General features: G+C 27.9%; 1 protein-coding gene and 1 long non-coding RNA gene across 2 annotated transcripts; one reads left to right on the top strand and one right to left on the bottom strand.

The window, feature by feature from the left end:
- Window positions 1-6,964: 6,964 nt before the first annotated feature.
- LOC136085177 (uncharacterized) lies at window positions 6,965-9,126 on the bottom strand. The gene is made up of 7 exons (XM_065806465.1): window positions 9,103-9,126; window positions 8,933-9,044; window positions 8,505-8,861; window positions 8,029-8,201; window positions 7,792-7,856; window positions 7,410-7,504; window positions 6,965-7,144 (listed from the first exon to the last, which is right to left on the bottom strand). The coding sequence occupies exons 1-7, from the start codon at window positions 9,124-9,126 to the stop codon at window positions 7,008-7,010; spliced, it is 963 nt and encodes a 320-aa protein (XP_065662537.1). The 3' UTR covers window positions 6,965-7,007.
- A 23-nt stretch (window positions 9,127-9,149) lies between these two features.
- LOC136084977 (uncharacterized) lies at window positions 9,150-12,973 on the top strand. The gene is made up of 2 exons (XR_010640966.1): window positions 9,150-9,355; window positions 12,794-12,973. It is a non-coding gene; the product is annotated as an uncharacterized LOC136084977 (long non-coding RNA).
- The last annotated feature ends 808 nt before the right edge of the window (window positions 12,974-13,781 follow it).

Raw genomic sequence — 13,781 nt, 5'->3', positions numbered from 1 at the left:
AGTAGTGGCATGAAGCTAATCAGGCCAAAATAACGGGTTACTTGTGCGTGTTCTTAACAACGGCAAAAGACGTTTCTTGAGGCATTCTTTTATGTATATTTTAGTGTTAATTGTTCCCGTAGTCACAAAACAAGAGCTTGTTTCACCACATTCATAATTTGCTTGCCAAACTAAAAATATTTAAGCAAATTTTTGCATTCCAATGCATTTATAATTAGAATTCAGTTTCTTGCGATTAATTTTTAAGTAATATTGGTGTCCTGGAAGAGATCGGAAATATGCAGCACAATAAGTTTCATTGTTAATAATCAAACAAGATTTATTGGCACATTTTTTATAGAGCAGCTTTGAAATACGTATTGCGACATTTTTATGCTTTTCTTCATGACGAGGAACTTTTTTCTTTTGTAAGATTTATAACCACAATTTCTCTTTACTCTTTGTTTTAAATTCACACTTGTTTTAAATTTATTCGCTAAAGTTCGAACAGAAAACTGGTTTTCTGTCTAAGGCATCTTTCACTTTTATACCAAGATCTCATCCAACAAAACATTTTTTTTTTATTTCCTGATTTCCTTTTGATTGTACCAGTGTCCTGAAATTATTTCACAACGCTCTGCATTGTTTTCAAAGCAACCTGCAACACTTTAGAAATTGTTTTGTTTGATATACCAGGATTTTCAACGAGAAAAGTGTCATCAAATCAAAATTTTATTTTGATTTGATGACACTTTATTAAAACTATTTGTTTAAATAACAGAGTTGTTTAAATTTTTGAATAGCACTAGTACAATGACATTTTAAAACAATTAGCTATTTTAAATAATGCACGGTTTTCGTGAACACCACATCAGAACACGCGCAGATTTTTCCTGGTACATGTCTTATTTGGTGTCCACGACTATCAACTTTTCTTCAACCTATTTTCTTATCATATGCGTGCCTAAGCCATGCTTATTTGACTTCACAGCTGCTTCAAAAAAATTAGTTTTTTGTTTAGTTATGCACCAAAGAAACATAACAAGTTGAAAATACTTTTGTAATGCCCAACATATGCAATCAACATTCCTGTTTCGATTTTTTGGCCTCTTTCTCTGCACAGTTTAGTTTTAAAGCCAAGTCATTTTTAAAAACTGTTCTTTGTAAATGACATATATAATCTCTAACTCCAATTTGCCCCAAATTAACCTGCAAAAAGATACAAACTGGCATTAATTAAAGCTACTTTTGAATAGACTTAGATTAATATAAAATCACATTCAATAAAAACCTTTTAAAAGTATTTTGTTCAAGGTACATCTTTTGTATAAAGATATCATACAAAATGAATCAACGGATCATAAAAAAATATTTCCAATTTGTTTAAGCACTTATCTTTTAATTTTTCTTTTAGAGTGCTTAAATTATCTACTGTTTTTAGTGACAATGACACTCTGTCAGGCAAATCATTAATTGACATATCTTTTTTAGCCTTTCTAATTATGCTTAAAATTAAATTTCATGTGGTTTATAGCTAACTACTACAATGCCACTGTAGTAGTCATATAAAAAATTTATATTAAATGACAATAGGGATGTACAAATAGCAGATTTTATTATTACTTTTATGAATTAAAAATTAAACCATTATGAATAAATTAATAAATGGTTAAGATTTCATTCTCAAGTAAGCCATTTTTGATTGTTTAAACTTTTTTTGTAATTGAGTTAAGTTTTTTTTGTAATTAATTTTTTTTGTAATTTTTTGTAATGATTACAGATTATTTTATACCATTTTCATAGATTTTGACAAAAAACCTTTTCCTAACACTAAATTTCTTCAATGAAATCATTAAAATATTTTTTCATGCTTACTGGTTTAATTTGAATTAAACCAGTAAGCATGAAAAAATATTTTAATGATTTCATTGAAGAAATTTAGTGTTAGGAAAAGGTTTTTTGTCAAAATCTATGAAAATGGTATAAAATAATCTGTAATCATTGGTATATTTTGCTTTATATGTGATACTCATGTAAGGGCATATATATAACAAATTAAATGTCATACTAGATATTATGGTTGTCATAAGTGTATCTTAAATGGGGAATAGCACAATAAGGTTACATTTCTTAAAACTAATGCTTCGCTTAAAATTGATCAATGTTGTAATAATATGACAGATGCTAAGCATCATACTGGAAATACTTCTCTTAAAGAAATGTTTGTTTGAATGGTAACTCAGTTTTGATTTGATTTTATGCACTTAGTTTGTCTTGAAGAAATGAGAAGGATTTTAATTTTTTAATACAAAGCCCTGTTAGCAATGGAATAAGACTAGGAAAGGTGTCGTATTAATGGCATTTCAGAGACATAAAAAATGTTTAAAAGATTTATTTGACATGAGTTTCCAAGACAATGTTGGCCTTTAAGTGACATAGAGCGTTGGAAAGCATTGAAATTCAGTCAATTTTCATTAAATAGTGGCATTGTTGCACTAAAAGAAAATTTTTCAAAATCAGTGTATAACAATTTTCTTTTGTTTTATGTTGGGATTCACTGTTTAGCTAGTTGAGATCTTTATCGAAGTTATGCTGATTATGTGAATTCTCTCTTACGAGTCTTTGTAGATAATGCTATAGAAATAAATGGCAGAGGTTTTATTAGCTGCAATGTATTTAGCCTAATACACATTGCAAGCGATGTTACAAGATTTCGATCTGTTTTATAAATACTCAGCATTTCGATTTGAAAACCTTTTGGGGCATTTAGAGCGTTTAATATGTAAACCTTGTTTACCATATTAACAGGTTATTCAGCGTGTATCTGAAAGAAGTGGATTAGTTATATGAAACTCCGATAATTTTATGAAAGAAGGCATTTCCAGGAAGCTTCATGAAAATGGTCCAATTTTTTTAAAGAACAGAGTGTCTACATTATAAATAAAATACTTTAAGTGGTATTTTTTATTATATCTCAAAAGGAAACAATTGCATAAGAATAAAAAGTAACTCTTAATTGATTCGTAACATGTTAAAGCTTCATGATAGACATTTTACTGTATATGAAAAATTTTTAACTATTGAGCCTTTTTTTGAATATCCTGCACATTCTTTCAAATGATTTGGTATGGTTAAAGTTTCTAATTTATCATGTCAAAATTAAACTGCCACAACTAAGGAAATTCAGAAGAAATTTGTGAGACTCTCCGTTACGTAAAAAAATAAGGTCCTTCATTCATATAGAAAAATTTTAAATTTTAGGGGCGCCAATCAGGGTTTTTCTTAGGTGACGTGATCGCTCTCCATTCCCGGTGGACCCCCACTCGTAAATATCTGAAAAAACTTTCTCTTTATAGATATTATTAAAAAAATTAATAAAAAAACAGCGAGTTCTGGCTGCCCCCCCCCCCCCTTCCAGTTAGGAATTAGGAGTTAGTGAAGTTGCACGGGGAATCCTACCCACTGCTATGATCAATATATTAAAAAAATGTTTTATTTTAGGGAACTTTTTTATAAAAAGCCTATTTAATATTCGTGTCACCTTTCTTAAATAATGCCTTGACCACCCCAAAAACAAGAAAGCGAGGCTTGAAAATGATTTTATTTTTAAACCCTTTTATATTTTTTTACCGTTTTAAAAAAAAAGAATCAGTTCATTTTCTAATACCTAAACCTTGGAAAACTTATATAAATTTAATTTTATAGATTTATATAAATAAAGTTCGAATAAATAAATTGTTCTTATTACAATTAATATTACATGAGTTACATTTAACAGTTTTTTTTAAATGCTTGGAACAAAATAATTGCTTTTGGTAACATTTCTATGATTTTCTTTCCTACTCTGATCTTTAGTTAGAATAAAGTTGTGCCTTTTTTTGAGACCATAAACCAGTTTTGATGCTTCGGTTACTGACTTAACTGCACGTTCAACCGACTGAGAGTTGTTTGGAAGAAATGTAAACGGTAAAACTTTTCCAGATTCTTTTGATGTCATCAGTTCAACATATGAAAAATAAATTGTAGTAGGAGGTTCCACTTCAATTTGGCATATTTGAACAAGATCAATCCAGCAGTTACAATCAAAATCAATTTTCATTATTTTTTTGGGTTTAAGCTTAGGAACAAATTCTTATTTTTCCTCATTTGGTTTCCTAATAATGAGTATTCGATCAATGGCTTTGTCGCAATTTACTTTCTCATCATCCATTATGATGCAATAGAGAAAGTTCTCCTGTAAACAGCAAAATGAATTTCCAGCTAAGTTTTTAAAAACGACTTCTTGCATCTTTTTATCTTGCAATTTAGTCAACTCAATCTTTTTAAACAGAACTTTTGCTGAATCTTTATAATGACCTGATTGTTTTTTATACTGTGCCTCGAATACAACTGAGTGTGAATGCTTCCCCTTTTTTTCTCCATACTTTTTGAGTTCCATCGGACTTCACAAGATTAAATTTTGACTCGTCCGTCCACAAAACTTTCCTCCAGAATGATACCGGCATATTTACATATTTTTAGCAAATGCAAGTCTTCGTTTTCGATGGATTTTTGAAAGGAATGGTTTCTTGCGTGGAACTCTTGCTTTGAGTCCACTTTCTTTCAATCGATTTCGAATAGTACATGAGCTCACTTTTAACCCAAATTCTTTCTCAAGGAGGCTTGACACTTTTGGTGCTGATAAAAAGCGGTTTTTTTGCACCATCTTGACAATTTGTCGATCTATTCTTGATGTTGTTTTACGCTTTGCTCCGAATCTGGGCTGTTTTTGCACATATCCAAACATATTATACTTTTTAATCAGATCGCTGATGGTTCCTAATGCCATTCTAGTCGCTTTATTTATCGACCTAAACGTTTTACCTTGCTTGAAAAAGTCAATAACCAAATTGCGCTGAGCTTGGGACCATTCATTGATTTTAACTCCCATACTTGATGATATCAATGGTAAATCAAATGAATTTAAAAAAATATCAGTCAGTTATTAAAAATTACTCGTTGTAAAACAACAATATTTCTAAAACCATTGGTTTAACAACTTTTTTTAATAATCAATTTCAAAACTTCGTTTACAAAACAACAAGTTCGGATAATTATTTTTCATTGAAGTTTTAACACTCCTTCGGGAATCGTTAAATTTTAGCAACGCAAGTTAATTACCGTTGATTAATTTTTTGCAACATAAAATCGTAATTAAATTTGCTTTTAGAATAATTATAAAAGTATTTATCAAAAACATATGTTTTTCGGAAACAACCTGACAAAGTTTATTTTTCACAATAAAATGTTTTGTTCAGATACTTATTTCTCTGACTGTATATATATATATATATATATATATATATATATATATATATATATATATATATATATATATATATATATATATATATACATATATATATATATATATATATATATATATATATATATATATATATATATATATATATATATATATTATTGATTAAGAATTTTTTTTTAACAATAATATATATATATAAATATGTATATATTATTGATTATGAATTTTTTTTTAACAATAATATATATATATATAAATATGTATATATTATTGATTAAGAATTTTTTGTTAACAATATATATATATATATATATATATATATATATATATATATATATATATATATATATATATATATATATATATATATATATATTATTGATTAAGAATTTTTTTTTAACAATAATATATATATATATAAATATGTATATATTATTGATTAAGAATTTTTTTTTAACAATATATATATATATATATATATATCTATATATATATATATATATATATATATATATATATATATATATATATATATATATATATATACATATTATTGATAAAAGAATTTTTTCTCTTTTTTTAATTTTTTTGCCGGATCTTGTTTTAGTCGTTGATGATGAGCGTTTTAGTGATCGGAGGGGCAGATCCAGCATTTTTTGTTTATTGAGATAGCTGAGATAGCTCTTGAACTATATTCATCGATTAATTTTAAGTTTCATAGTATAATCTTTCACAATTTAAAAGTTATGATCATATAAAACTTTAAGATACAAACTTTTGAAACAACAAGACTCTCAAAATTCTCAATTACATATCGTGGTCCCTATTTATTTAACAAATTAGTTTTCAGAAACAAATCACTATTAAACTTAAACAACGAACACTCTCTGAAAATAAAGCTAAAAACTACAATAATCAAATTAAACAACTGTCAGGAATTTTTTTAAGTTTGAATAAATAAATAAATGTAACTTAACTTTTTATACAAATCGATAAAAACAAATAATATTAATAACAAGGTATATATTTAACACAACTGATTTTTTATGTGTATTACACGTCTAAGAAATAGGTACTCGATGGTAAGACTGACTTAAGTCGTCTGCAAGCTTCTTATGACTACAAATCCCAGCCGGCACGGGGACGTACAAAAAACGTACAATGAACGTTCAGACGGAACGTCTTAGACGCGTTCAAAACACATCAATGTATAGACGCTCAAGTACGTCTTATTCGGACGTTCAAAAGACGTCCTATAAAGACCTAAGTAAGACGCTCCTTTTAAATTTAATTTTTTGGAATTAAGCGCGCGTTCTATAGTAGTTCTAATTAATTTCCATATGCGTACGAAATTTCGTACACATATGGAATTTAATCAAAACTATATGGGCGTGAGTCACTATAGTAGTTCTATTATACACTATAGTGTATAGTAGAACTACTATAGTGACCCACGACCCTTTAATTATCTGTTTATCTAATTATCTGGAACTTAATCAGAACTACTATATATAGTAGTTCTGATTACATATAATCAGAACTAATATATATAGTAGTTCTGATTAAATTCCAGATAATTAGATAAACAGATTATTAAAAGGTCTTGGGTCAGGATGTTAAAGTTAAAAACATAATAGAAACGGGAACAGTTTCGCCTAAATAAACCAATAGAATACAAAATTAAAAGTATACACTATCTACAAAATATTTCAGATTACAGATTTTAAAAATTATTTTCAAAACTGTCATTTTCGCTGTTTCCTTTCTCACGACCACCGCCGCCTTTTCTGTCCGGCGCTCTTTTTAGGACATTACCAATGCACTTTTCTATTTCATTTCCAGCATACTTGGGCATGGCCTCTGTGAAAAGAAAAAAAAAATAACATAAGAAAGTTTAGAATAAGTTCATGTTACCTTTCACACACTTAATTAAATAACAACAGAGTTCATGTTACCTTTCACACACTTAATTAAATAACAACAACAACAAAACTTTTTATGATATATTTATTATATAAAGTATAGTTTCAACACTGAAACTAATAAATCAAATAAGTCTAATAAAACTAAAAACCCAAGGTAAATTTTAAAAAAGAAAAAAAGAAAAAGATTTATATCTTTATACCAACAATAACCTTTATCAAATTTGTCTTGCGAAATGGCATCTTCTTCCCTGTTCCATCCAAATTAAAATTTGACATTAACTTGTTTGTCATTAGTCTAGGTAGTAAATTGAATAATTAATATAATATAACATAAATTTCACTATACATTTATAGCGGATAGGCTGGAGAAATGTTATCCCTTTACTTCAGCATTTTTAAATTTTACATAATGAAAACTATTATGGGTATTAAATATGGGAATAAAAGAAGTGTCAGCTATGAACTCAAGTTCATAAAACATAATTATGTTTTTCATTTCATATATTTTAAGCAGAGCAAAATTTTACAGACAAACAATATAATTAAGAAAATAAACAATGCAAAATTTTTCCAGATACATACTTTAAAAGAATTGCTTTAACATTTGCATAGCACGTGACACCACCCATTTTAGAAAGTTGGGTTCTCTAAAAAAAATAATTATTCAGTTATTCAATGTTGAGGATGAATGATAGTATACCTTCCTTATAAACATAACTTATAAAGTTTAAAATTCCTTATTAGATTCTAAAAATCACCAAAAGTTCTATAACAGGGAAATCTGGAAATTGCCTTTATTTAATTAAAACTAAAACCTACCAAACTAGTATATTGACAATTTTCATTCAATCCATTATCAAACTCATGAAAATTTTCCAAATCAGACATTTGATGTATAAAATATGTTGAATCGAGTAATTTGTCTTGGTTGCCTTGTTTTTTAGTTTCTTCCAAAATCTCTTCTAATTGGTGAAGAACCTTATACTGAAATTCTGTAAAATTGAAAAAAAAGTCAATAACTAACAGAACAAAAGAAAATTTCATTTCATATCAAAAGCTGTGGTTTCATATCATAGCTTCACATAATCTTTATACATTATTATTTATTATTAAATTATGAAATATTATATTAAATAAGAAAATATAAAAACTTTTAACATAAATAAGAATAACATTTTAACATTAATAAACATAAGTACTTTTAAAAACTTTTTAAAAGTATGCATAAGTAACCATAAGTACTTTTAAAAATAAATTATTTTTAAAAGTACTTATGGTTGCTTCAGTTAACATACTTGCTTCAGTTAATGGAAACTTGTTTAATGCTATATTTGAAGTTTTTCTACTTTCTTGTTGAGCTCTTTGTGATACATATGTATTTGCACTAAATGTAGAATTAGACTGTGATAATAAGGATGTCTTTAAAATTCTTCGAGGTATTTTTGATTGTAGTGGATGCTGAAGAATTGGGTGTAAGATTTTATGAGATATGGTCTTTTCTTGTTGGGTAGAAGATAAAAACAATGAGGATTGTGATGCAGTTGGTGATATAGTAGACAAAGAATCAATCAAAGCGAAGGGAGTTTTAAACGGTTGTTGGTATTGCGATTGTATGATTGGAGAAACACATTTCCTTTTAACAGCTATTGGGTCTAAAATACATAAACAGTAAAATGTTATGTACAATAAAATGCAAAATGTTTATACTAAACAAAGTACTTACGCTTTCGTTTTTTTGGATTATGTAACTCTTCATTTTCTTCGTCAGATGTGAAATCAAAGCCCAGCCGGCGCAGGCACGTGCAGAAAACGTACGATGTACGTTCAATTTGCGTCTTGGACGTCCTGGAACTATTTCGGAACCAATTAAAATATTTCAGACTTGCGTAGGACGTTTGAAGGACGTCTTGATTGCATTCAGGAAGCGTGATGAATTATAATAAAAATACTGGACAAACAAGCAACTAAACAAAATTACAATTCCCGGTTTATAATAACTTATTATTTTTTAAATTTTTATGGTTAACTATGCGCAGTTTAGTTGTTAAACCCAACGACATTTTTTTTTAACTCAAATTAAAACTAATACCATGGAAATGTTAATATCCAAAGGTTTCACAAGGAGTTGCTTAAAGTCAATTTAATAGTAAGTTTTAATTATCATTGTAATGATAATTAATAAGTTAAACCTATAGGTTTAACAGACTTTTACGAAGATATTGTAAATAATTTTTTTTTAATTTTATATTTAAAAACACATTAACTAAATATTTGGTCACCATCATCATAATCTTGTAAAATATCATATAGTTAATATATAGTATACATATTGTTTTACAAGCTGATGATGGTGACCCAGTGAAAAGTATATATATATATATATATATATATATATATATATATATATATATATATATATATATATATATATATATATATATATATATATATATTTATATATATATATATATATATATATACATATTTATTTATTTATTGTGGCTATATTAAATATATGAATGTATGATGTGATTAAAATGAATATCTAATATATACTAAATAGTGGGATATGTATAGTTACTATGTCGTATTTTATATATAGTGGTATATGGCCAGACATTTTTCTGAGTATTATGCTCATTTTGAACAAAAATCTTTTATATTCACTTTTCCCCTGATTTTCTACCTGTTTTCCCTGACTTAATCTAAACCCACTAAAACTCAATTTCAGAAAAATCAACTTAAATACTTTTAAAAAAATGTTTTCAATTGCAAATTATATACCTATATATATATATATATATATATATATATAAATATATATATATATATATATATATATATACATACAACAAAGCTTTGTTATATACTAACAAAGTATATAACCATATTTTAAACATTTCAATCACAAACCATATTATAAAATGAATTCAAGATCAAGTAGGTGGTATCAGATAAATAAAAGGTGATGGAAATAACAGAGAAAGAGACAGTTCAAAGAGAAATGTGTGCCACAGAGTACTTCCAAGATTCATTGAATACAAATGTTCATATAGCTTCAGAATTTCAAACTGATATGGATTCAATTTCAGATTCAGAAAACCTAATTGAAGATGCAGATGATTCAGATAAAGTGTTATCAGAGGAATATGAAAAACATAAGTCACTAACACATTTAAATCTGAGGTTAGATGCATGTGCAACTGAAAATAAATGGAGTTGTGAATCGATTAACCAGTTATTATGTATTCTTAGAGAAACAGGATTAAATCTTCCGAAAGATGCCCGAACACTATTAAACTCTCCAAGAAAAATAGTAACTCAAAATAAATGTGGTGGCGAATATGCATACTTTGGAATTAAGAGTGAAGTTACAAGAATGTTAACATATTTAGCTGTTAAAAATGATTTTTTGATCAATTTACTTGTAAATATTGATGGCCTTCCTCAAACATACTAAGAATAGGCCAAAGCTAAACAGTAGATGACTCTTTGGTCATCTACTGTTTAGCTATGGCCTATTCTTAGTATGTTTGAGGGTTCAGACGTTTTTATTATTGGAATTTTTTGTTGAAATTGTAAACCTGACCCTTTGGTAGATTTCCTATCAGATTTTGTGAAGGAATGGATGGAAATTAAAGAAGGTGGAATTGATTTTGATGGAGTTCATATTAGTTTAACAATTAAAGTTTTTATTTGTGATGTTCCAGCTAGAGCCTATTAAACGAGTGTTGTAAGCCACACTGGCTACAACTCTTGTGAAAGGTGTTGTGTGCATGGCTCGCATAACGGAAGAGTTGTTTTCAATGATGAAATTGATTTCAATTTGAATTTCGAGTTGACTTTCCAAAACTATGGCTATCTTGATCATCAAAAAGCTGTTTCTCCACTTGTGAATATTGGGATTCCCTGTATTAATTCTTTTGTTTTAGATTATATGTATTCGGTTTGTTTGGGTGTTACAAAGCGTATCTTAAAATATTTACTGAAAGGGCCTGTTGGAAAAATATCTGCATCCCAAATAGCTAAAATTTCCAGAAAATTAACTTGTTTAAATGGAAGTATGCCGAGTGAATTTGCTCGTCAACCAAGAAGTCTTCAATTTCTAGATCGTTGGAAAGCTACAGAGTTTTGGCAGTTTTTGATATATTTAGGTCCTGTTGTATTAAAGCGTGTTGTATCTGAACAGACATATGAGCATTTTCTTCTGTTAAGCACTTCTGTTGGTATTATGTTGACATCTAATGACCAGTTTCGCAACAATCACTTAGTTTACGCTCGCAGTATGATGGCACATTTTGTTTATTCATGTAAGTATATTTACCGAGAAATTTTTACTGTATATAATGTACATAACCTACTTCATTTAGCTGATGATTGTATTAATCGTTGCTGCTCACTTAAGTTAAATTTTTAAATGGAAAACAAGAAATACTGTTAAGTTAACAGTATTTCTTGTTTTCCATTTAAAAATTTTCTTCAAAGACTAAAGCAGTCAGTTAACAACTCAATTAACCCTATTGTACAAGTGTGTAAAAGACAAGTAGAATTTCAAAATTTTTTTAAACATGTTCCACATAAGTCTTTATTTACAAAAATATCGAAAAATAAAAAAGACAGATGCTTCCTTCTTACTGACTATTCAGTTGCTTTTGTGACAGAAAATGAAAATAATGAAACTTTTCATTGTGATGTTATCAATCGAAGGTATCTTTTTAATTTATATGTCAAACCAGTTCCATCATTAAGGTTTAATATGGCACTGTTAGTGGAAGAAAATTACGGAAAAGTTGAAAAAAAACTCATTTCCAAAAGTGACTTGAAAAAGTTTGTCTTCGAGAATGCAAGGGGCTCGCCATATTTCCTGTTTTGCACGAAGCGGAAACTGAAAAGTTCATTCATGTTGAATAAATTTATCTGTAGTTGTAAATTTTATTGTTTTTTTGTTTCTTATTTACTCATATTAGCATATTTCTTTATTGTATATATATACATATATAATACATATATATATATCTACATCTGCATGTATAGGTAAGCAAAACGTGATAAAATTGCTTACCTTTCTTTTAGTAACATTTAGTAGAAAAAGAAGAGGGAAAAGGAAGAATAATAAAAATAAATTGATCCCTGCCCCAACCCAAACCCTTCAATGTGTTATCAACTCCCTTGCGAGTTCTCCCTAAATCAGTTGATGTATGTACTGAAGCCCTCGCTTATCCCTAAATCAGCGTGACGTCATATTGCTGACTAATGTCTGCAATATCAGTTATATAATTATTGTTGAAATGTATATATATATATATATATATATATATATATATATATATATATATATATATATATATATATATATATATATATATATATATATATATATATAATTTGCTTTGGGTTTTTAGTTTTATTAGACTTATTTGATTTATTAGTTTCAGTATTGAAACTATACTTTATATAATAAATATATCATAAATATATCATAAAAAGTTTTTGTTGTTGTTGTTAATATTTAATTAAGTGTGTGAAAGCAACATGAACTATTATTCTAAACTTTCTTATGTTATTTTTTTTTTTCTTTTCACAGAGGCCATGCTCAAGTATGCTGGAAATGAAATAGAAAAGTGCATTGGTAATGTCCTAAAAAGAGCGCCGGACAGAAAAGGCGGCGGTGGTCGTGGGAAAGGAAGCAGCGAAAATGACAGTTTTGAAGACAATTTTTTAAATCTGTAATCTGAAATATTTTGTAGATAATGTATACTTTAAATTGTGTATTCTATTGGTTTATTTAGGCGAAACTGTTCCCGTTTCTATTATGTTTTCAACTTTATCATCCTGACCCAAGACCCTTTAATTATCTGTTTATCTAATTATCTAGAATTTAATCAGAACTACTATATATAGTAGTTCTGATTATATATAATCGGAACTACTATATATAGTAGTTCTGATTAAATTCCAGATAATTAGATAAACAGATAATTAAAGGGTTGTGGTAAAGTATACTATACTTTACTTTTTATACTGATTTACTTTGTATAGTAGTTCTGATTAAATTCCAGATAATTAAAGGGTCGTGGGTCACTATAGTAGTTCTACTATACACTATAGTTTATAGTAGAACTACTATAGTGACTCACGCCCATATAGTAAACTATAGTAGTTCTGATTAAATTTCATATGCGTACGAAATTTCGTACGCTTATGGAATTTAAATAGAACTACTATAGAACGCGCGCTTAATTCCAGAAAATTGAATTTAAAAGGAACGTCTTACTTAGGTCTCTATAGGACGTCTTTTGAACGTCCGAATAAGACGTCCTTGAGCGTCTATACATTGCTGTGTTTTGAACGCGTCTAAGACGTTCCGTCTGAACGTTCATTGTACGTTTTTTGTACGTCCCCGTGCCGGCTGGGAGCCATCACATAAACTTTTGTCATCTATGAACGAATGTAAAATAAGTTCATTTAATAAGTACGTGAAAGCCAAAAAATAATAATAAAAAAAAGTAATACCTGATTCAATCTTAACTTTTATAATTGGATATTTAATCCAGTCGTCCTTCGGCGGCCAT

Source organism: Hydra vulgaris, chromosome 09 (genome assembly GCF_038396675.1).
Source record: "Hydra vulgaris chromosome 09, alternate assembly HydraT2T_AEP".
NCBI lineage: Eukaryota > Metazoa > Cnidaria > Hydrozoa > Anthoathecata > Hydridae > Hydra > Hydra vulgaris.
Note: the sequence above shows the minus strand (reverse complement) of the source record. Positions and strands in the feature narration are given on the sequence as shown.

Coding starts and splice junctions, on each gene's coding strand:
- LOC136085177 (XM_065806465.1), bottom strand. CDS start 9,126: ATGCAATCAAGACGTCCTTCAAAC. Junction 8,202..8,504: donor GTTTCCATTAACTGAAGCAA/GTATGTTAACTG, acceptor TCAATTTTACAG/AATTTCAGTATAAGGTTCTT. Junction 7,857..8,028: donor ATTGTCAATATACTAGTTTG/GTAGGTTTTAGT, acceptor TATTTTTTTTAG/AGAACCCAACTTTCTAAAAT.